The following is a 25019-nucleotide window of genomic DNA, read 5'->3' on the forward strand; positions in this document are numbered from 1 at the left end:
ATAAGATACGGAGGAACAAATCCTTTTCGAAAGGATAGTGATGAAATGGTATGAGATGATTTACCTAGATATGCTTTCCAAACTATATCACCCTTTGACCATATCTAGCACTTTAATCTTTCAGCTCGCCAACTACTGTTCCCTCTGAGATGCTTTAGAGCTGAGTTCATTGTTTCTTGCTCTTTTTTTCTTTTCAGTCTCTAGACCCTGGGAGCAGAGATGGGAGGGGAAGAAGCATCGGCTTGTGGTAGAACTGATATGCTTGCTCACTCTTTTCAATTCCTTTTCGTTTCTTGGTCATCTATCTCTTATCTCTCACTAACCCCTCTCTATGTCTCACCAACCATTTCCTTCTTGGACCTCCCTATGTTTTCTTCGCATTCATGTTTTTGCTTTTGTCAGTTTTGATGTCAGATCTAAGTTTAAGCTAAGATCCTTTTAGTGTAACCTACAATATAAACAAATACAGAATTTTACCATTGTGCAAAAAAAAAAAAAAAGGATTTAAATCCTTAAATTATGACAAAACCTCATATTTTGAAATTAGGCCAGAAGGAGAGTAATCTTAAATCTATGAATTTGAAATCTCCCATGATATCAAATCACCTTCGAGTCTCATATCTAAGACTATCAAACACCCCTCATCTATTTCAGTTTTGTTCTCACCGATTAATAGCTGTGACGCAAATTTTGGTGGGTAACTTGTTGTTTCCTAAACACTATCTCAATTTTTTAGACAGATTTTTTATGAAACAATTAGAAACCATTCAACTGCCACACGACCCGTAAAAATGCACCTTTAGATTTGGGTGCCAACATGAACTTAAGTTGGATTTGAGCTAAATCGATCCATATTTCAGTTCATCCAAATAAGCGTGAAACTCATTCAAAATTTTGTCCATCCATTACTAAACCGTGCTTTCCAAGTCCGGGTTTAATTCTACCACTTGATATTTTACCCGATGGGATTTGAACCTGAAAGAAATAAAAAATTAAGCTGGCTTTTGTAATTACATGAAAAGCTTACGCATGTATTTGTAACTGATATTCCAGTTCGGGCTCTAACAAAGTCCAGTACCCGATCCATCTGAATCGCTGCCGGTTATTAAAACCTGACGGGCCGCATAACCAGTACACTCTAGAACACAAGGGGCCCAAAGCCTTCTCAGAAGTAAGAGCGCCAAGCAGCCGGTTTCCCCGCCTTCCAATCTTGCGAGTCGTTGGGGATCTCTCTCTCGGTTTCCTCGGCCTCCAACCCTGTGCCTCGTTGGTATCTCCCTCTCTCTCACTGTGTGTGTGTGTTTTCCTTCAGCCATGCTAATTGCTATTCCGACGATTTGCTTACATAAGTTGGACAATGCAATGACCGACTTATCTTTGCCTTTTCCAGACAAGTGGTACGTTTAAAACTCCAATTTTGCTGAAGCAACAAAATAAAAATATCCTGCATTTCAGAAAATTAGGTGCTCGTTTTATTTGCCTCTGAATTTTGGGCATTTGTTTTCCGCACTTCCCTCTCTCTCTCTCTCTACATTTCTAGCAACTTCTATCCATAGTTCTTGAAACAGCGCAATACCAATTAAGCTTGTTCTTTTGGATAAGTAATACATATAAAATCCCGTCATAGTTGAAGCAATAAAGATTCCCCGCCATGTAGAAATTTGTGTATTGGTTTCGTTTTTTTTTTTTTTTTTGGCCAACAGGGATCTCTGTGCTCTTTTCGTAGAAGATTTCTCTGTGCGAAGATTTGGTTGATTATTTTATTGCTGTTGCTCTTCAATGATTTTTGCTTGAAGGCCTTGCTTGTTTCGGTATTGTAGATCTTCTCTTTTCCGCAATACATGCCAGTTGTGGACGGCTGCGACTTTGCTGTTACATATGCTCCATGTCGCCGATTGGAATTCTTGGGGTGTTGTTCAAAAGGGAACTTCTTAATGATGTTGATTAAGCATTTGTTTTTTTCCAGAAATACGTCAAACATGTATAGCCAAAGATGTGAGACTTTCTAATATTTAAAATCTTCATTCTAGGATATAATGGCAACAAAATTGGCGGCAATTCAAATCATTGGTGTCGCCATATGTGTTCGTCCAATGAATTTTCTCAGCAGGAAAAGAGGAGATCATCGTATAGTTTTCTCGTTAGGGCATACATACTTAATTTTCTCTGAAACATCTTATAGTTCTGTATCTGTTCCAGGAGCTTTGAATGCAAACATAAGGAACAGATAGGAACACTGACATGGCCGACATGTCCTGGTCTTTAGAATTATGCATAGGAGGAAGAACGGGGGAGAATACCTTATAGTTTTCCATCTGTTGGGGTAGCTTTGAGTGCATGCCTACATAGGTCTCTCTAAGATTATCTTGTTACTTTTCTACCTCTTGGAGGAGATTTGAGTAAATGCCAACAAAATTGACTGCATATCGAATCAATGACATGGCCGACATATCTTGGCGTTTAGAATTATGGACAGGAAGAAGACAGAGGAGAAGATCTTAATAGTTTTCTATCCGTTGGGATTGTTTTGGATGCGTACATAAAAGCTATCCTGCCTATAGCATAGTGTTTGTATAAGCTTCTATTTGAAGGGAATCAGAATTGGAAGCAGACTCTGTGAGCTGGAAAATGGAGGATTCTCAAAGAGGGAGGCATTTGAAAAACCGTTTGTATTTTTCAAAATAATACATATGATATTTTGTTATTCACAAGCTTAATTCTTCTCCACCTTGTCTTGCTTTTCGCTCATTTTCATGATTCTTTGTTTGTTTGCATTTTTATGCTGTTATTTTCACTTTTATTTTCATTTGTCTACATAATATTTCTATGGACATATTTATTTCTTCCCTAGATAGGCGCCTAAGGCTGCCCAGTCTGGTGGCGCCTTAGTTGTATCTTGAAACATTGCAAAATCTTTAGGTTAAATGTGAAATAAGAAATAAAAAAAGGGACGGGCTGCCCTTCTCGAGTGTCTCCCTCTCTCTTCCCCCCTGCTGCAGTCTCCGACGCTTTGGCTGTTGGGGCGGCCGTCACAGCTGGTGCTGCCGCTGCTCCCAGGTAAGAGCTTAGGTTTTCTTTTTATTTTTCTTCTTTCCTCCTTCCCTCCTTTTCTTCTTCTTCAACGTGGCATATCCCGTCTATCTCAACCTGGAGAGACCGAGAGCTTTCCTGGAGATGACCGCTTGCGTCATCCTGCATCTCCCATCCCCACCTTTAAGAAGAGAATCAATTATCCTGCACTTTTCCTTCAGCTCGGGCAACTCTTGACCCCGTCTCCTTGGCCAGGCCGTTGATCCGCAGACCAACCTTGGCTTCTCAACAGGTGACACCCTTGTAGCATCAAAGCAATGCAAAAATAAATCGAGGTCGATGTTCACCATTGATAATCTTGTCAAACATCTGGAAGCCCTGGGGGTGATGAGAACGGCAAAGAAGCAAGAAACCCGAGGAAACAAATAGGGCTTTAGATAAAGGCGTTGACGACCAAAACGCTTTAGAAAGAAAAATAAATGAGTTATTTAGAAGGTATAAAAAAGGAAAAGCAGATTCAGAATATTAGATGGCAGTGAAGAAGTTTGTGTTGAACCCTAGAACTACGTCTCAACTTCGACAGCAAGTGGAGGATCCCAATTCTTAGTTCTTTTAAAACAATCATCTTAATGATTTTTTAGTCATCAACGTGCATTTTTGCGCGCTGTATTGTTCTTGGGGATGGTAAATTGGTAGTGCACTTTTACTGTAATATATAGATTATTCAATCAATATACTTCGGATTTGAGATTCCATTTCAAGATGTTATTGCTACCTTCATCTACTTCCTTCTTTTTTGTTGTTCGTTTGAACCACATTTACCTATACAAATTCAGACCATCTTAAATCCAAACCAATATTTTGTGGATGTTGACTTTAATTTGTTTCACGTCCATCTTGAATCGAACTCAGTCAGAGTAGGAACTCAATAGGACTTGACCCCTCCTTGTATATACATCACTATTTTCTTACTTTTTAACCATGTTTGAAGCGTGTGTTCCCCACTTCCATTTCTTTCATTGCTTCTGATATCCAGTTTGTATCCTTGTAAATATGGTTGATATAGATTCTAGAAAAATTATCTCATTTCATGCATTGGGTAACTATGGAGCTGAAAGTTCATGCATTGATAGATGAATGAATACATGATGAGGGCTTGAAGCTAGTAACTTTTTGCAGTTAGTTGTCTCCAAGAATATATCCTGTTTCTGTAAAATACTTGTTTTTATTTCTGGCTACAGTTTAGACAATTTTTGTCAATGTCAGAGGGTGGAATTTGGAAACAATATTCCAGAGAATTTGTTCCTTAAAATGAATCCCACATAAGAGTAGTTGTTTGATGCGTGTTCTGATAAGATGTTGGATTCATATTTGGAAAAAAAAAAACCTGTTGCAAAAATACCAGCTATTTTTTTTTCCGAGTACTATGCAATGCATTAACGTCGACCTTTCATTTGGATGGAAAATTTCATCATAAATGGGGGCTTTCCTGTCCCTTGGTTTTAAATTTTTAATTAAATGCCTGTTATGTTATAATGAACCTGGAAGAGCTTTTTCATTTTCACCATTGATTCTTCATTTCTCTTACTTTTATAATTCTATTGCTCCTTGATGGCTGCCATGAGCACCTTGCCTATTCAACATGGTTCGTATCATCTGTATTTTCCTCTTTGATATGGATTGTGTACAAGTCGCATTTTGAGTTTTGAATTTCAATGAGTTTTGTGAGATTAACTTATGTCGAAGTGCAGATGAAAATGGATAAGAGGTACACACTCAGTGGGAACACAATTTCATGTGGTTCAATTAACAATATATCCTTGAAAACGTAATGTAGTTCGTGTCTCCAAAGCGGAATTACACATTCATCTTTTGTTGCATAACGAATGGCATTAGCATTTTCGGTTTAGCATCTTCCACTTTTTCATGCTTCCAGACTTTCTTTATATCAAAGTTCAGAATTTTCCATTCTTCTTTGTCATGTTTGAATATGATGAGGACAGGCTTGAGTTTATGATCTTCTATAAGTTATGTTTTTTGTTGACTACTTATTCACTGATATCCACCATTTCAGGTGCACAGCTCATAATCCTTAAAGGAAAAACATGGCAAAGCACCATCCTGATCTTATTATGTGTAGGAAGCAGCCTGGAATTGCAATTGGCCGGTTATGTGAGAAGTGTGATGGGAAGTGTGTGATTTGTGATTCATACGTGCGGCCTTGCACACTCGTCCGTGTTTGTGATGAATGCAACTACGGTTCTTTCCAGGGAAGATGCGTAATCTGCGGAGGTGTAGGAATTTCTGATGCCTACTATTGTAAGGAGTGTACGCAGCAGGAGAAGGACAGGGATGGTTGTCCTAAGATTGTCAATTTGGGTAGCGCCAAAACTGATCTATTCTATGAACGTAAAAAATATGGGTTCAAAAAGAGATGAACCAATGTTTGTTATCTTCTAATTAGCGGTATGCTTGTATTCTCTTCAGAATCCTCTTTAGTCTTCACTTTTTTGACAAACATTTATATGGACTTGTTAAATTTATGAAGAATATGCTTGGATGCTACATAGTATTGTTACCTTACGTTATCCCTTTAGACAACTACGACCTCTTATACGCTTTCGTCAATGTATTGCTTCGAGAAGATGACATACCACGAAGCATGAACTCTCTTTCTTTCAACATAATGAAGCCATGAATTTGGTGGATGAGGTAAGCAAAGAGGTACTATGGGCATTGCCCAACTGTTGGATGCTGATGATAGTGCAATTCGCGGGAGGATAAAGTACTGTTTGGCTTATTTCTGTTGTGTACTTTGCTCGATCAAATTACATAGCTGAAAATATGATAAGATTGTTGTTTTGTCAGCTATAATGAGACTACTTTGGGCTTTTCCTTGAGGTCCCGTCGTTAGGACTGCAATGCGGTTTCTTAAGAATGTCAGCGTAGAAGCACCATAGTTCCGACACAGATCTCTCTCTCTCTCTTTCTCTCCCTCCAGGACCATTCGGGTCCAGAGTTCCAATTCCTCGTTACCAAAGTTTCATGAATCAAAGAACCCACAAGAAAGAAAAGACTGTGTTGTCGTAGATGTGTAAACGGAATGGGCGTAGCAGGCAGAAGAATGGTGAAATGGAGCCTGTCTCCACGCGCTTTGCATCGTCATTACTTCTAAGATCCCAATCACTTAAGCCTGTCTCCAGAATGAAGCCTGTACCATGGTAATTGTAATTAACCCGCTACTGTGCTATGGTGAATGCAATTCACTGGGTACTAATTACTACACATAGCTTCCGTCAAGAGCTGAAACAGCCCAACTTGAATATGAAAAGCTATCTACAATTTGAAGCTAGAAACAAACAGAAGTAGCAGATAGCGTAGCCGATGGGGACGAAAGCAGCATTCAGCCTGGCAACATTCTACATACAGAAGGGTATCACGTATAAGAGAGAAAACTGCACCACGAAGATGCACACTTTGAGTTACAAAGTACTAGTTCACACTCCAGATTGCCTCGACATCTTCAATCGCTTAAAGCAGATTACATGAACTATTGATTCAATTGGGTTTGATGGTGTATAAAATGGTAATTCACATCTGAACATGATCCAGCGTACTGCTTAACGTTGCTTTCATGAATTTCAGACACCCTGAGGTGAACTTAACGTTTGCATAAAGACCAATGAAAGAAAATTACATCCGCTTAAGGAAATGGGCATTAAGAAGAAGCCTTATAAATAGCAAGCAAGCACATATAAATATGCCTGCAAAGAGGGACATCATGCACCCCCATGTAATTTATACATTTGATGCTATCAATCAATTGCACAGGCCATCACAGTCAAAACATACATACACTGCCTAATCTGTTTAACAGGCAACTCTCTAAAAGAAACTAAGGCACCAGAGAAGCTCTTGTCCGGAGAAAGAAATGTGTCAAGGCATGCTCAGGATGATCGTCTCCTCTTTGATCTCTTACCCTTTCTTTGGGAAGAATAATCAACAACTTGCTTACTGTTACTTGAAGCCAAAGCCTCCTCCAAATCCTGTGGAAGACTTCTAAATTAATTCAAGGAAGAAACTGCATCCTCTCCAATTTAATAAATTCTGAAGATAGCCACAATTTTGTGCTTCTAGCCTCACCTTCTACGTTCCAAAGAGGAATACAGGATAAAGAATGAAAAGTGAACAAGCACTCTATTATAGCTCATGGTAATTGGTAAGCAATATTTACAAGAAAAGCGTGTAAATAAGCTGCCCATGCCGTGAATGAGGCCTAGATAATATAGCAGATCAAATAAATACACGAAAGTTGATAAATAAGAAAAGAGAAGCAACGGTTTGAACCATTTCTGAAACTCTCAGTGGCAGGACGAAGGATTGGCCATGAACCCCCTCTAAAATCAGTTGGAACCATTAGTTAAGGCAGTTTTCCATGCATGTTATTTTTTCTACGTTTGTATACTGCATCCCACCCATTAGTACCTACTTTTACGGTTCGTTTTCTTTTTCTACTTTTTTTTCTTTTTCCTTTTTGTTTTTTTTTTTGAGAGAGAGAGAGAGACGCCAAGCCTTGTGTTATATGGAAACAAATTTGAGTACTCGAGCGTGACAAATACATAATCCATAGAAATTTAAAATGCCTGAATGAACAACTAACCTTGTCCTTTGTCTCTTCATCAGAGCTTTCATCAGAATCAGAAGCTAATGCCTGAACCTCATCCTCTTGCAATGCCTTATTTAGTTTCTTTTGCTTCTCTTCTTCTTTCAATCGCCTAAACCTATTGAAGAATACCAAAATGAAGCATAGACTTGTTTTTATGGAGAAATCACTAGCAGTTGACAGACAATAATTTACCTATCACCAGGAAGTGGTTCAATGTTGGCAGCTGATTGTGAAGTTGAGCGCTTTGCCTGTCCTGCAGTAATTATGGTATTAGCACCAGCATCAACAACAGGTTTTGCCCCACCTAGCTTCCGCAGCCATACTTGTTGCGCTGTGCTCAAGACATTGTTTGTAAACCTACAATAACAGATAAAACAATTGTCATCATGCTATAACATAAAAATTAACCGCAATCAAGAAATTTACTAAAATTTTTTTCCCTACTTTTCTCATAGTAAGAAAACACCATTCAAGGTAAAATGAGCTGCATTAAAAAAGACTTCTGGGTTCATTAAAGAAAACGAATACTTTTCCTTTCACAGTGAAATGACTGCTTTTGACAATTGCTACAGATGAAAGACCCTAAAGAAAATAGTTCTTACAAAAACAATGATGCATACCAAGTGCATAATGAAACATAAAGCCAAAGGTCCAAGCAATAGACAAATGCCCAAACTGCCAACTGAAGAAATAAACTGGAGTGGTTAGTGAAGAACAAGGAACCAAGGGAATGAAGTGAACTGTTTCCAGCCAAAAGCAAGACACAAATGTTTGAACCAACAGGCCACAAGAGATGCTGACAGTTTGGCAGTTGATCTCTGTGCTTATAATTTGCATAACTATCATTCAAACAGGATATATAAGCATTAGTGTTATAGGCAAGACAATAGGAAAAGGTCATCTTTGAATACTTCGATCAACAAGCACCCTCTTTTGCTTATTCATGAACAACTTACTGAATGACTTATGTAAGATAAGAGTAAAACTCCTACATCCAAAAAGAAACTGATGTGGTAGATCAACTAAAATAATCAAGATATAGTTCATAAGATCTTGCAGGTAGTCAGTATTTAATTGGTACGGTAACATAGAAAAGAGCATACAGATTAAATGTCCTTCTAATTCCACATACAACTCATGTTGAAAAAATACTCAAAATTTAGCATGACTTTTGGTGCAGGCAAATGCAAGTAATGCTTCCTAAAAATTAATAGAATACATGATGAATGAGAACCGTCAGATTTTATCAGTAAATGCCTAAAACAATAACCCAAAATGTTTTTCTCAGAAGTCCCAGAAAATTTCTAAAATGTAAAGATTAAGAAAAAGGTTTTGCATTGTCTTCCTGCACATATATAAGCAAATGCTACAATTCTCTTAAAATATAAACAAAACAAAAATAGGAAATATGTCCTTCAAAATCTCATGGTTTTCAGTATTTGCACATGGCCATGGGGCAACGATGCAGCCAGGAGGTAAAACCAATGCACATAAATCGATGGTAGATGATAGCATCAGCTACCATCAAATAGTGACAGCATTATAGTATTTTGAAAACCTTGTGTAATTGTACTAAAATGAGCACAATAACTTGATGCTTTCAAAATGTCATCAAGGTTGAGAACTGGTTATAAACATTATGGTAAACAATCATGTGGGTAATGTCAAAACTTATCATGTAATTCAATTTCAAATAGATTCTTATCTGTGTCACATGATGCTCTGGTTCTACATATAGGATCCTGAGGACCAACAGGGTAAACGCAAAATATTTGAAATCTGAAAGCTCAATATATAATATGAGAATGTCAAACAAATAATGGAATGATTCAATTAGAGAAGGCAGTAGCATAATGTAAAGAACAATATAAATTGTTAGTTGTTAAGCATGTACTAACCAGTATATGGATAAACCAGACGGCACTGACAAGGAAAAATATCCGATCATTAGAGGAAGGAACTTCAACACTAGCAACGTGTTCTTTTGAGAAGGATCATCCGTCTGACAGAAAAGAAAACATACTGATTGATGACATAAACATAACACAATAGCTCAAGCAATTTCTTGGAAAGTAAAGGAAACCTGTCATTCACCTGGGGTGGCTTCATAAGCTCCATTGAGACATATTGAGAAACAACAAGAAGCACAGGAAGAACTAGGTAGGCTGCAGTGTCATGCCAGCCCAATGGAGGATGTCCATCCTGTAATGAAGAATGTATGTTATGATTCTAACCATGCGACGATCCTAACTATGAAGACATTCAAAAAGAAACAGGAAAAGACTGCCAGAAGAGAACATGCTCAAGCTAGGAATAATATGAATTGAAGAAGATGCATACACAACATGTGACACAAACCAGCTGTGTCTCATATGCTACCTTCAGACTTTGGAGTTCAAACAAGTTGCGTGGTCAGAGAAGATAAGGAACATGCAACAAGATTAAAATTCCAGACAAACATGCCTGCTCAGTAGAACTAGGAAAAAAGGTACTAGGAAACCAAACATGAAATGCAGCAAGAAAAAGAATCTAGTTAAATTACCACGAAAGGAAGAAGCCAAGAAATTCCTGCACCACTTTGTCGGGCAGCAATAGTGGTTGGTCCACCGAGGGAGGGGATCCAAAAGAAACCTTCAGTCAACAATCCCTTCAGATGGCATGCATGACAAAATGGAATTAAAATAGATAACTCTCATCCAGCCATGCATTTTGAAAGTGAACATCTCAAAGAAAACAGCCATGCAAATCATGGATTACCTCATTTGCAACATTAGAGAGGGCTTGATATAAGCCAATCCAAACTGGAATTGTAGCCAAGGTTGGGAAGCACCCTTAAGAAAGAAATTAAGGTCATTGCGTTAGCAGCCTCATATTGGTCAACTGTTACTTGATTTCAAAAAGCAAAACTAGCAGAGATGCAAGATACCAGACATGGCAAAACAAATATAATTGCAAATTAATATAAAACATGTAGAAAGAAGAACTACAGCACAAGTTATGCTAGCAGCATTGCAACAAATTTAAATAACTAAATAAGAACAGAGAAAAGGTTACGTATCAAAATTTCTTAATTCTTAAATTAACCCCTGAATGTGTAAATCGAATGGAAATGGTGTCCGATGACATAGAACCACACAACTGGATAATTAAAAAGGTTCTCCTCTTTTCCCAACCAAGATTTGGAACCCAGTAATCCAGGTTAAGTCAAGCAACAAATTTACAATTATATTTGAAGAAGAATGTAGGTAGAATCTAGGATATCTCAAAAGGAAAAAAGACACCAACCTGCCAATGGATTAACTCCTGCTTGCTTGTACAAACGGGATGTCTCAAGTTGTATCCTTTCCTAATTAGAAAAAAAAAACACTAAAAATTAAGAAAAGAATAGAAAATATTTGTCATTCAGAAACAGTAGAAATGGAGACCACATAGTAAAAATATAGGTTAAAAATATAATTACCATCAGTTGCTTAAGATGCATTTTACATGATATATTACAAATGGTTCAATGAAGAGATGCAGGAGAAAATAACTGTTGGCAAATTAAACAGTATCCTTTTATGTTTCCAGATGCATGACGGACAGAAGGAGAAACCACAAACATGACCTGTGCAAAGAAGGGAGCATTAAGAATAGCCAATCTTGAATGAGTCAAGGCAAGTGGCTCAGTTAATGGGTAGCATGAAAATGGTGGCTATATGTTTGATGAGATGAGATAGTATTACATCATACTCTCCCTTTCCCCCTCGCCAACCAGAAAAAAGAAAAGAACTAAAGCTGCAAACCTAGAAGGACCAATTCTGAAGTGGCATTGCGCTTGCATCTAAGCAATTTCAAACCTGTATGCCTGTACTGCTTCCTACAGTGGGTCAGCAAGGCATGATCACATATGCCTGTACTGCTTCCTACAGTGGGTCAGCAAGGCATGATCACATTGGCACAGTTGCGAGCATAGACAAGCAGATATAAAACCTCAGTGCAAGGATATCTCTAATACATTGGTACATACACAGACACAGACATTCCTGGGATACTTATATGCATGCGCACATAAATACAACCTACATACATAAATAGAGATAGAGATAATAGTGTAAAACAGGTCACAGTTCAGGTGATGGTGTCCATTGACCTTTTAGAAGTGTCTGTATGACATAGCTAAGAAGTCACTGCTGAATAGAATCCAATCTTGCCATAAACAAGAAAAGATTAAAATTTAAATTGCTTACGTAACTTTATCAACTGTGCCTTCCAACCTGATATTGGCATGACAAAATTTACTTCCTCAAATTCAAACTAACAAAAACTAAAAATTTTAGTTGTTACCTGATTTCCAGAATATCTTTGTTGGATTGCTTTTATTTTTGGCTGAAGGTTTTGCATGGCCAATGTTGACTCCACCTATAGAAACAATGACAGTCAATTTAGGCTGCAATGAAAAGCCTAATTTCAACACAATGTGCAGAGAAAGAAAGTGGCAAAATTGCCTGCAGACAATGTAAAACATATAGAAAAGGGTCAACTTGGAAACAAACAAACCCTAGAAACAAAAAAAATTCCAGTAAAAGCTGCAGCAGCAAAGCTATAAGTTAAAGTTAAGGGGGCACTAATACATAGCAAAATGAATTTTTTATTTCTTGCGATAAAATAGGATCATGACAATATGTAATCATTAATCAATAGTTTATTTTACATGCATCTTATGATCAACAGAATATTTCCTAACAATGTTTATTTCTTGTGAGACAGTGATAGTATGTTATTGTCAATTATTTCCTCCAATAAGATATAATTGAAGAGATTTATTCTGTTTAGCAATGCATAATAAAAAGTGTTTCTTGTTACAATATATGCTTGAATAATACGTAAAAATTCATAAAATCTCCTAATGCATCAAAATGAAAAGAAAAAACAACTAATGTGAACCAATTTTTTCGAAACTAAACATAGCGATGAGGTTAAACACAAATAAACATAGACATTTTTTCTCCAATAACGAGGCAAAAGATTTTTCGTTTTCTTTTGTCCCCCAAACTCTCTCTCTCTATATATATATATATATATATATGTCTTTTAAAAGAAAACCTTGTGTAAGTTGTTGTTTTTGTTTTTTTTTTTTTAAGATGATGCTATCTCTCTGACTGCATGAATCTGAAATTCTTAAGTAACATTCTCTCTTTAGATGAGAAACTGTCTACGTTAATTATAGGATTGGTTTTATTTCTTAATTGACTTTCTCTTCTCATGATAAGACATTTGAAATTTGCATCAAAATTCTTTCTTTAGGCAAAAAAATTTATTGACGTCAAGTTGAAATTCATTTTCTTTTTCTAATGTATGCACCCATGTGACTGTAAATTCTATGTGAAACCATTAGGGATAGTGGACATAATCAGAGACCACCTTGAGTAGAAGGAGATGACCACTTTCCACCAAATATATACAAGTAGAGAAATAAAGCTAAAAACAAAGAGCACAATAAAAAGAAATACAAAAATAGAGAGTGAGCCCTTCAAACTTTTAGAGGTTCGTAACCTTGACTAGCAGGGTTCATGGGGATACCCGGTACCAACTCAATTCAAGGAGCACTCCAGGTGCTGAACCTAGCCCATCAATTAGGTTTGGGCAGGTTAGAGTTGGCAGTTGTCCACCCTGGCCCAAATGTAGCTACGTCAGTTGAACCCCTCACTACTGTCTTTTTAATAGTCTGTCAAAACTATGATTGCAACGCTAACCAAAGAAGCATAACCAGTCCAGAGACCGTCCGTGATTTGTGTTATGTGATTTTTACAGCAGAAAAATTGCATGATTTAGTTAAACCTATTTAGCCGTTTACATTTAGCAGGTCTCGAATATTGTCATCTCCACATGTTTATATTTGTTTCTCTCCAGCCTTTTCTTTTCAGCACCAAAAGGCAACTCTAAGCAAGTTAGATTTACTCACCTGCTTCTTCGTCAAGGGAAACGTTGCCACTTTAACTATTACTGTTAGCAAGATGATTGCAAAACCATATGCATAAGGAGCGTGTACAGCTGAAAGCCCGTCCTTCAAAATCTGCAGCAGAGAAGACAATTGCTTATTCACATCGCTTCTGTAAGCTCAAATAAGCATCTCAGAATCAAAAGCGGACAACTTTGAGCTTCTAAATTATGGTTTCCAATCTAACTCTTCTCGGTACATATGAAATTCTCTCGTTCAAAGAAACATCTCAGCAGTTAATACCATAAATAAGACTAAAAATTCCTACACTTATCTACCAGACTTAAACTGTCATGCTTATGAATTAGTATTAAATTGGCACGATCAAAATCGTATAAATCAAGCATAAATCCCAAAAAGAATCAATAACTAATAATACTAAGACAAAGCAGTTCCTAATTTTGCAGCAGCTTAAGTTGCTTAACTGAGCTGAACTACCCAACCATAATCAATTCTCAAAAATGTAAGAAAAAAAAGAAGAAATCAAGCTCCCAACAAGAAAAATTAAGAAATAAATACGTACAACAAAGGAGCATAACTATTGACCTTACCTTCAAAACGACCTCCATGGCGTCCGAGATGAACCCGAACCATCCTCCGTTCTTCTGCGCGACATCTGTAGTCGAATCCAAAGTAGTGGTGGTGGCGGTGGCGGAGACGGCAGCATCCGACAGAGTGTAGAGAATGGATTCCGCTCTGGCAGCTACGTACTCAAAATCTATCTGAGAGAGCTCCTGTAAACTAAACCGTATACGGGTATCGATTCTCCGCAGCCGGAGATTAGGACAACCATGGCGGTGAAGGGAAGGAAGCACGGGCGTTTTCAGGAAGGAGGATGATGAGATAAGAGCCTTCGCCATGACCACCTTATTATCTCGCTTCCTCTCTTGCTCTGGAGCTTCCCCTCTCTTTCTCTTCACCGATTTCTAGAGTTCCATCGTCGTCAAGGAAGAGAGAAAGAAGGGAGCGAGGCAGAGACAGCAGAGCCAGAGAGGGGAGAGAGATAATCTCCTTTTGGATGGCGCAGGGACAGCTTCTGCGAAATATACGGATAACATGCACCTTCCCTTGTTTAACTAACACTTGGATCTTGGATATACCCGGCTATCCAAAAAGGGGGCGGGGATATAATCATATAATCTGGGTTGTTGCTCTTCTCTTCATGAATGCAAGTTTCTTCGCTTATCTCGGTTTTCTGGATAATTTGATCCTGTTGAAGCAGGATCTGGAATGCTTAGATTTGGATCTCCTTTTGGTTCACCTCTTTTTAAAGCAAAAAATGTTCGGGTCGGGACAAAGAATTGGACGGGATCCGAATGGTATCTTTGATTCAGCCACAGAAATGTTTAAAATAGAGAAGGTTTTCATTGGCACTACACTCCTTTTCGGCAATGCCAATAACAGGCCTCATAGTTTCGAAACTCCCGATTTGGATCTTTTTAATTTTTAAAAGCTGCTTTGAACTGGTCAATACGAACATGAAGGGCTTGAATGGGCAGTTGTGGCTCCTCCCCACCCACTCCGCCTGAATGAATTATCATGAGGAGGAGGATGATTTTCAAGGCATTCAAATCCTCTCAATCTAGCCTGACAAAATTTTCCAGTTAGAAAGAGTGTATCTTAATCTCAGTTCACCTTCAAGAATATGGCCTTCAACTTTCCGAGGACTGGGATGAAAGCTTAGTAATGTTTCACATAACTATTTATGAGAGGGGCTGACTTATAGTTTCTAAATTTTAACAATGGTTGAAATATAAATTATCAAAAAAATTATACAAAATAAATGAAATTCTGTAAAATTTATATGTAAAAAAAATTGAGGGGAGGCTAGAGCCCTTGCCGCCGCCCCCCCTTGGCTCCGTATCTAATTAGAAGCCCAAACTTTTGAGAAACTTTTATAACTTAAAAGGCTTTCTCTCTTTCTCTATCTTTTTCAACTTGTACTGCACCAGTTCTCGCATATTCAACACATGAAACCTTCATCATTTTTATATTAGCATGTGACTTCTCTATTTCAGTTTTCATAAATCCAAGAATGCACTGCTGCTATTATTGAGGCCAAGACCCCATTTCTAGGTAGTGGGTCGTAATCTTCTCGGTTCATGGCTATAAAATAAAATAATAGAACACAGTAAACCAACGTTCAGCATTGTAAAACCTTGATTTAATGGAAAAAGAAACAGAAGAGAAGATATGATTCTTATGATTTGGACTGGATGCATGACATATATGTTATATGGATTGGCCTTTTTTCAACTAGTCATATGACTCATGAGGCCCATCAGTTCTTGTATATATATATATATATATATATCGAATGAAGTCCAGGAATCAATCATTTAAAGGGCATCTAAACTTAGGTGAAAAAAATCATAGAACGTGGTGGCGCATGAGGGCGTTGGTTTGGATGGAACAAGATTTCATGTCAAAGACAAAAAATCATGTCCAAATAAGTTTTTCCATTGGCTGGCTTAGTTAGATGCCTGGCCCACGCCCACTCTCAGTTGGAACCCACGCATCTTATTTAATATTTACAAACTTTTATAGTAAAATCGGATTACATCATAATCTAACGCTGTACGGATCTTGAAAGCAACTGAGACTTTGACATATTATCCACGTAAGTGCGAAGTTGAAAGTCTTATTGGGCGAACCAATGATTTGAAAACGAAAATGATCCAACAGAATTTTCGTTTAAAAGTTTTTTTCGAGCGAAAAAATGGAAAAAAGGCGAGAAGAAGAAAAGTTGAAATGGGGTGAGAGAGGCTCGAACTCTCGACCTCAGGATCACTCTTATAGCTATGAGACCTACGCGCTAGCCAACTGCGCCACCACCCCATGTGTGTCACCAGATCCAATTTTAATTCTTAAATGGAAAAAACAGTGTACTCCTACCTCGACATTCATATTCGAAGTTAGCAGTTTATCGATATCTTTGAGCTTAAAAGAATATCATACCGATGAACTTAGCAGATGTTCTCTCAGAGGAAGGAATATTTAGAACCAGGGTTCATTACCCCATTATATATATACCGACTTCTAGAACATGAAGCCTGTTATTACTTTTGCGCAATAGTCCACACCTCATAAACATCTTTACATAAAATAATATGCTTTGACCTTTTTTTCGAAAGTACCAATAATGATAAATATTTTAGACAAAACTGAAAATATTGGGATGATTTAGAAAACATCAGTAATGAAATAATAATGGCAAAATATTTTAGTACTATTTTACCCTTTTTGAGAGAGAGAGAGAGAGAAAGGAGTGTTATAATGAGGCTACATCAGTTCATCATTCACATGTCCTACCAATAAGTACTCATTTTTAACTACGCGTAGTACACTGAGAAACATGCTTAATCGTTTAATTTTTGGATTCATACAGTTCATTTTGATACTCTGGAAATATCTTCCCGGAGACAAGTCAGAGAAATATGTTTATTGTCTTAATCATGCAGCGTCTAGATCTAGTTAATCAACCAGAGCTTGCTAAATATTTCTCGAATATTCTTAATAAAATAATCATGATGAAGCATGAAAATCAAGTTTAATATAAGGTTAAACCCAGGTCAGTTACTTAACCCTGGTTGGGCTTGCTATAGGCTGCTTTGATACTCTCTCTCTCTCTCTCTCTCTCTCTCTCTCTCTCTCTCTGTAAGACATTTCTATTTAACTAATGCTTTTCCTTTCTTCCTTGCGTAAGGGTATTTTTGTCATTTACTGAAATATCATTCTAATTGTCACATTTAAACTCAATAATTAATTCAGGTAAGTTAAGTAAAATTCATACATGAATTTGTTAATTGCAATAAGCATGGAATGCATTTGTCAAATTGCCTGCAAGTTGAATGAAATATTGAAAAATACACTAAAAAAGAGGCAAGTTGGCCAGTTAGCTTTATTGCAAATAATTGCACACTTTGAAACAAATCTCTTTCAGTCAAAGTTTCTTCTTTTTTTTTTACCTAGTCTGGTGGGTTTTGGACTGGGCCTAGCCACGCCTTTCGGCCAAATGAAAAAAGAAAAAGGTCTGAAACAAATTTTTTTTTCCTCTTAGAACACATGATTCTTTACAATTTATATGTGAAAACAATTCTCACAATATCATCGCAAGCATAAGAAATTGCCTGCATGAGAGAACTTTCACATTTCTTGAGAGTCAAAATCATAGATCGGAGAGTTACATAAGCAGCTCGATCGGCAATTTTTCTTGAGAAAAAGTACGCTTGGGAATGATTATAAAACCCAACAAGGAGGTCATGGGAACTTTTTTCAGAAGCCAACAGTCCAAATAAAAGCCAATTAAGTTGGAAAGCCTTCAAGTTGAAGAGAAAGACTGATGTATCACGGATTGGTGTCGATAGCTGGCAGTTGCTTGCTGAACTAGGCCAGAGGTAAGACCTGCTCCTTATTATCAAACCAAAGACTTGTTTGTTTTGGGTGAATGAGAGAAGTATTTCATCTTACTGCTCAGAGTAACACTGTTTCGGGTGAGCGAAAGAAGTATTTCATCTCACTGCTCAGCTCAGAATAGGAGCCGAAGTCCCCCTTTTTCTTTTACCCATAGGGCCTGAGGCTATATCAATGCTTGATGTGAATCCGATGTATCATCTACTAGTTCAACACTCCCACCTCATTGATCTAAAAGCATAACACCTACAAGAATTTGATGACACAATATCTCTAACAACACCAGCTCGACCAGTAATCTGAAATGCATTTTGTTTATTATAATTTTATTACTAGATCAGCTCATGCATTGCTGCATCAGCTAATATAATATATCCAGACTTAGCCTTAGGCCCTTGGCTCATTGTAACACTAAAGTGGCCACACTGGCCGAAACTGATCATATCTTTGGGACTCAAACACAAAGACACTTGTTCAGGCCTCTGTATGCCACATGGCCGCAAACAAACGAAATGAAACAAAAAAAAAAAGAATCTTGAACTTAAACATCGGTGGTAGAGCTAAAAATCTGTGGTTGAGAAGCACTAATATAAGAAATTTAAAATTTTAGATTTGGGGGGCATGATGTATAATAGACTAAATTACGTAGAAGAACAAATGCATAAATAAAATAAATTGTATGACTACTATGTGGGCAACTGCCCACACGTAGTTCCCCTGCTCGCAACTTGGTCTGGCTGATAGGAGCTTGATGTACACCGATTCTAAAAGAACATGCACGGTTTAGAAGGTGTTTCTTCCATTATCATGGAAAAACTTTATGTTGTCACTTTTACATGGTCCAAGGCCAATCTTTGAAGGCGTGAACAGTCAGGTACCAGCAAGAGTCTTTCTGCACTTTTCTTGATGACCACTCAATGGAATAATGTAATCTCACATTGTCCTTTGTTCCGCACTGTACCACCAAGATTTGGACATCTGTTTTCCCTTCTGCAACCAAACGGCTTTAGTAACTAGGGAAGTAAAACTGGGTTCTACGTATGCTTAATTCAAGAGTTAACACAATCAGATTCGGATGCGGACCCATATGAATATGACACTTTGGGAATCGAAGCTGGGAATAACACGGAACTGGGACTTGGGATTCAGACAGATCTCTGATTCTGATGAAGAGCTTCATAGTTCCAAATTCAAACTCGATTACTAAACAGTACAAATCTGACTGTTCTCATTATTTGGGCTTAAGTCGGTAGTCAGACAAATCCAGTCCATTCACATTATGAAGGAGGATGAGAGAGACTGTTCGTATTTGGACTTGAGTCTATTATGAGATAACTATATATATATATATATATGGTGTAGAGAGAGAGAGAGAGAGAGAGAGAGAGAGAGAGAGATTTTGTTTTCATTTTCAAAGGCATTTGGCGTGACACTACCATCTAGCCCGTGATTTACTCTCTCCTACCATTATTATTTTGACAGGGTAGTGCAAAATTTTCAAACAGGTCATGGCTGTCTCATTGATCTGTGACAAAGGAAAGAGAGGAGCGTAGGTGCATGGCTAGTCTTTTATGGAGTATCTTTAGGTGTTTCAGGCTTGTTGACATGCATCAATTGACGCGTGACTCATATTTCATATTTGGCCTTTGAACAGAGAAAAGTTGTATGAGAACAATTTTCCCAGGTTATTCAGATTTTGCCTCAGATTTCTGAGATGACAACATGGGTAGTATTCGTTTCTCTTTCTCCAAACAGGTTAGCAATGGGCATCTCTTAATTAGAACCATCAAATCAAATAACAAATGACAATTTTTCTGTTCGATTGCAAAAGAGAAAAATGAAGAACTGTCCAAAATCACAGACATACAATTATCCTGAGGTCCCTGTTTAGCAGTTTTCAAGAAAACTTTGGTCTACTTGAAGAAATGGAGATACTGCGGGCCCGTTGTTTGAGGTTAGGGGAGAAGAGCTAGGCCTTGAATGGTATTCTAGTCGGATAAGATAAAGCCTGCAATAGAGGAATGAGTGAGGTAAAAGAGGAGCGTGAAGTATGACAAGACCCTGGATAATTTCACCAGACCAAAATAATGGAAATAATTTCATCACTGCGACCAGAACAAATTCAAATTTCAATTTGATATATATCGTGTATGGTTGCATAAACAAGCATGCGATGTTTACCCTTTCAACTCTTACAGAAACGATTCCTTGAAAAATTACCTCAGTTAAACTGTTGTTTCACTCTGTTGGTTCTTTTCTGTGTTTTCAAATGAAAGGTTAGAAGTGGAGCAATACTTGTAGACAGTGACTGCCTTGTGCAAATCAAAAGCTTCACATGCAAGAAGAAAGACTAGAAGCCAATCACTCTGTTTGTCTTCAAACAGCAAAAACAGAACAAAAATTCAGACGAGCTAGGAAATCCTGACCATGCTACTCTTTAGGCCACAACAGAGGCAGTTCTGCAAACGTATGCTTTACTCATCTTTCACTGGAAGTTTCTTGCATTGCATAAACACTGATGAAGACTGTATTTACAGAAGATTAATACACAGACAGAGGTGAAAAAACATGGAAACAAGGGGATTCCATGGATTTAAAAATTGAATTACATTTGTCTTTTCCTGACAAGAGGGCAGCTTCCAGCCACGGGAATGATGGCAGGTATACAGATAATATGAGAAAGAAGGATAAAGGAAAAAACAACATGTCAATAGTCCCAGTTTAACGGTGGACCAGAAACCCAGAAACAAGTTGCTGCGAATGATGATGGCTCGTGAACGGGCTAATCGGAAATTTCTTCCGCTTTGGCATATAGATAAAACCTGAAGACGGGAGTTTCTCCAACCAAAAAAGAGGAGAAGCAGAGGAAACCCACATGCCAAAGATAGTAAATTTCATTGAGATATCGCTGAACATAAGGACACTAATTCTCATTCTTTGGATGTGAAGACATTTGTGTATTCTGCAAACTGGATTTTGTGTTTGCTGGTGGGGAGGATTGTAATGGTAGTACCTGCGCAGAACTAGATGGGGCTTGAGGAACGTGTTGGTTCTCTGAGTTTTTGTTGATGATTATCGTGATGAAGGACCCTTCTTCCTCATTTGCACCGACTTTAACAGATGGACCACAAAAACCATTGGGATTGTTCACCTTCTCTTGTGAAACAACCCCGTATTTCTTCTGAATCCTCTGAGCTTCCATCAATCTTCTGCTGAGTTTCTCCTCTGCATCCCTCAGGAACTTGAATTTCGGGGGTGGAGATGATTTCACTATGTGAGGCTCCGCTTCTACCTCAAAGAGTGGATTGAACCCATTTGAGAAAGAAAAACTCGTCTGCTGGTAATCCATGGGAGTGAGAGGGGGGGTGAAGAAAGGAGGAGAGGAAAGTGGGGTGCCATAGGGCGTTTCAACAGCAAGCAGAAGGTCACTCAAGCTCCTGGTCCTAGACCCTTTTCTACTCCTCCCACACCTGGACTTCCCATCTTCAGATTCCATGTCCTCCATTGTCTCCTCCTTAATGGTGAAGAGAAATCTCGGGGGCCCAGATAGATGATGCAGCCTCATGATCTCAGATTCAAGCCCCTCTTCCCCAAGAGGCTTGAGAAGAAAATCCTTGCTTGAACCGGCCTGCTGATCCTGCTCATGCTGGTTTTGGGCACCAGAGTTTCTGGCTGAGCCACAAACCTCTTGTGGGTTCAGGGCTGTTGAACTCAAGGAAACAGGTTTCTTCCAACAGAAAAGATAAAAGAGCTCCCTTATTGAGCTGCTGTACTCATCTTCAATCTCTCTGTTCAGCCTCTTCTTCCACCACAGAACATAGTAAAGCTCAGCAAGCAAAGCCAAGAGGAGGCAACCAAATACAAGACTCAAACCGATACCTAGACTACTCAAAGATCTCATTTCCTTCCTCTTTATTTACGAGAACACCAACTTAGCTTCCGAAGCAAAAGAATCTCAACCTTCTCTCTTGGAACTCATACCCATATCAGAACCTTGCTTATGCAGCAGAAAAATCTAATTCTTGAGCCGTGAAGCCAAAATCTGCAAAAAACGGGAAAAAAAGAAGCTACACTGACTACAAACAGAAAAATTGGTGGCCCCGAACTCAATCTAAAACACCACGAGCAGCTCTCTCCCAATGATCTCTTTCAGGACTTTGTCTTCTCATAATTTTGGGTGGGCATGGAAGAAACCATCAGCACCAAAATGCCATTTTCTCGATGAACAGGGCATGAGCGAGCAGCAGGTGTCTCAGTTATCTTCAGCCGGTGGTTTTGGCGAGGGAAAGAAAATGGAGAGCATTGTTTGGAAAGGTCACATCAACCGAGGGCTCCTCACATGGCTCTTTGTAGTGGTGTCGAAAAAAGAAAGGGGAACCAAAACTTTTCAGCAAAGTAGGTGACAAAAATATTCACTTAAAATACATATGCATATGAATGAGAACAAGAATGCGTTTTACTATCTAGGCCCTCGCGCGCTCTCTCTCTCTCTCTAACCGCCTCACTCACTCCGTCTCGATGGGAGAGCAAGAATTGCAGAAAGCATGAAAGTTGGCAGACCCGAAATTTCTTTTTTGCTTCAACGAAGTTTGCTGGGTAAATGAAACGGCAGCAATTAGATCTTCCGATAATAACAGAGAGGAAGTTTTTGCACCATCTTGGCAACTGAGCTTTCGTACGAACTTGAAAGGGGATAAAATATAGTGAAAGATGTTTCTCTTAAAAATCAAACAATGGTTTTGCTTTAACATGACGACAAGGGAAGGAGAATCTTCACTTCTTGCTTCCAACTTTTCTGAAGCAGCGTTTGATTTTGTGGAAACTGTCAAGAAGGGACTCCTCCCTACCGTGACTCGAGCTTCCTTCCTTTTTCCTTAAAACTAAACAATCAAATTTGTATGCTAGAGTATAACAAGAAAAAAAAAATGTAATTTAAGCCAAAAAGGTAGCTCCCCAATTCAAATAATAAAAGCATCCATCCTTAGCAGCTGTAACCAGCAGAGCATATATATATATATATATATATATATATAGAGAGAGAGAGAGAGAGAAGCATATCTCAAGCAATGGGCGGCGCATTTTGTGATTTACTTGGCAAGAAATATATATAATGGCAGTCGTTTTTCAAGTTTAACTGCACTTTTCAACAACGAGAGAAATCAAATTTGCTCTTATAACACCAAACTAGAAGTAATCGCTGATTATTTGACAATGAACATCATATTTTGCCCAACTTAAAAATTTAAGTGTGGAAAGTTACACGTACTATTGGGTGAATTCTTATTCTTCCTAATCTAGGGATCACAATCATAGGTTTAGTCTCACGAGATAGAACAATTGTTTATGTGAAATACAGCTAAAGTATATTAAATCTTGCGTGGATGTGTACAAAAATCAGTTAAAGAACTGTCGGTCAGATCAAGGAGGCTGGCACAGTAGGATAGGTTCCAGTTTTAATGTGGGAAGCCGTGGTTCTGCTTCTTGAGCAACAATTCCAAGTTATAAGCGCACAGTAGGGATGTCCTTGTATCCAATTTAAATTGGATACGGTATCAAATCAATCTAAAAAAATGGGATATAAAAAAAATTAAATGTCCGATTAAGAATCAGATTTAAAAAATGACACTGACTGGATTTCAATTTAGATATACATAAATATTTGGTTGGATTCACGATTAAGATCCGATATAGTTTTAAATAACTATCATATATTTAATATTCTTACATTTTGAAAATCAACTAGATTCATTCAAAATTTGGATTTTGGATTTAGATATGAACATAGAAATCGAATTTAGATTCAGATATGCAATTTCTTTGTTTATGTTAGAATCCGAATATATGAATATCCGAAAACGTACATACAGTTAAAAGTGTATCCAAATCGACCCCTCCACTTGAGGTCAGGAAGTATACTGAAGTTCTATTTTGCTCACAAAATGCTTATGGTCTCAATTCTCTCTCAAATTAAGATGATGTGTTTGAGAACGGCGGACCGTTCTCTAACAACACCTCGCGAAAGGGGCATCCACGAGTCCCAGAAGGAAAATATGCATGAAAATGGGACAAAGTGTCACAAACACTCAATCAAGTATTTCCCTTTGAGATAAAGATTTCCAGAAATAAATTTTCTGACCACTCTATCTAACCATTTGGCCAGGCCGTTAAGACAAAGAATTTGTGGGGAATCTATACATAGAAAAATGAAAATATTAGAGTTGAATTTAGAGATGCAAACATGAGGTAGAGACAGGTAAATAACACTTGTCATTAGATCAAGTTATCACTCTGTGGTATGTTTTTATAGCATTGGATCTATGATACGTTTCGAGGCTGATATGAAATCCACACTTCGTCGGACTCACTGTTTTAGACCTTGGATTTCAAGTCAATGATAAGTAGTAAAAGCCTTAGACCTGAGGTCCAACTAAGGAGGATCAGACTACAAGTCCAGGGATTTGAGATCCTTAGTTGAGCCGCCCTTGGATTTTGAAAACTTAAAATTTACCTGTTCCAAATTTTGAAAATGTTATTTGTGAATGCTTCTGCCACTCAATTCAACAATGGTTCTGAGTAGAAATTCATGCTTAATTTCGATCTTTTTTTTTTCCTAAGATAAAAAACGTTTTAGCCCATCAAATATGAGGGCGACATTGTTGCACGGTTGATATATGTTTAGATATTACTGTTATGAAGCTTGTGAATTTAAATCTCCATACATTTTTTTAACCACCCAATTAATTAATTGAATGGTTCTGATCATGGTGAACTTATGCAGGTGCCAACTTATCTAGATAATCCAAGATAAGTTGGGATATCTGAGTCTTCTTGAGTAAGTGGGTGCATTTAATCATCATTGACATCATTAATGGAAGTTGCCCTGAAATCTCAAGTTGTCCTTATATTTATGAAGTACAAGCAATTATTTAA

General features: G+C 37.9%; 3 protein-coding genes and 1 non-coding gene across 6 annotated transcripts; 1 reads left to right on the forward strand and 3 right to left on the reverse strand.

Moving 5' to 3' along the window:
• The first annotated feature begins 1146 nt into the window (after positions 1–1146).
• Positions 1147–5595, forward strand: LOC116254289 (PHD finger-like domain-containing protein 5A). 3 transcript variants are annotated; one of them, XM_031629580.2, is made up of 2 exons: positions 1147–1270; positions 5105–5595. In XM_031629580.2, the coding sequence occupies exon 2, from the start codon at positions 5136–5138 to the stop codon at positions 5466–5468; it is 333 nt and encodes a 110-aa protein (XP_031485440.1). In that variant the 5' UTR covers positions 1147–1270; positions 5105–5135; the 3' UTR covers positions 5469–5595. The 3 variants fall into 3 exon arrangements, with proteins under 3 accessions (XP_031485440.1, XP_031485439.1, XP_031485441.1); XM_031629579.2 differs by lacking the exon at positions 1147–1270 and adding an exon at positions 2864–3057; XM_031629581.2 differs by lacking the exon at positions 1147–1270 and adding an exon at positions 3112–3322.
• A 1086-nt stretch (positions 5596–6681) lies between these two features.
• Positions 6682–14724, reverse strand: LOC116254675 (inner membrane protein PPF-1, chloroplastic). Its single transcript, XM_031630213.2, has 11 exons — positions 14228–14724; positions 13641–13751; positions 12023–12097; positions 10982–11042; positions 10454–10527; positions 10239–10343; positions 9791–9898; positions 9595–9698; positions 7889–8053; positions 7691–7811; positions 6682–7076 (listed from the first exon to the last, which is right to left on the reverse strand). Exons 1-11 carry the CDS (start codon positions 14534–14536, stop codon positions 6978–6980), a joined length of 1332 nt encoding a protein of 443 aa, XP_031486073.1. The 5' UTR covers positions 14537–14724; the 3' UTR covers positions 6682–6977.
• A 1704-nt stretch (positions 14725–16428) lies between these two features.
• Positions 16429–16514, reverse strand: TRNAM-CAU (transfer RNA methionine (anticodon CAU)). The gene is given in 2 exon segments: positions 16429–16464; positions 16477–16514. It is a non-coding gene; the product is annotated as a tRNA-Met (tRNA).
• Positions 16515–20648: 4134 nt separating this feature from the next.
• Positions 20649–22657, reverse strand: LOC116253837 (uncharacterized). Its single transcript, XM_031628790.2, has one exon. It carries the CDS (start codon positions 21988–21990, stop codon positions 21013–21015), a length of 978 nt encoding a protein of 325 aa, XP_031484650.1. The 5' UTR covers positions 21991–22657; the 3' UTR covers positions 20649–21012.
• Between the last annotated feature and the right edge of the window lie 2362 nt (positions 22658–25019).

The sequence above is a fragment of the Nymphaea colorata genome, chromosome 5 (assembly GCF_008831285.2).
Source record: "Nymphaea colorata isolate Beijing-Zhang1983 chromosome 5, ASM883128v2, whole genome shotgun sequence".
In the NCBI taxonomy this organism is placed as follows: domain Eukaryota; kingdom Viridiplantae; phylum Streptophyta; class Magnoliopsida; order Nymphaeales; family Nymphaeaceae; genus Nymphaea; species Nymphaea colorata.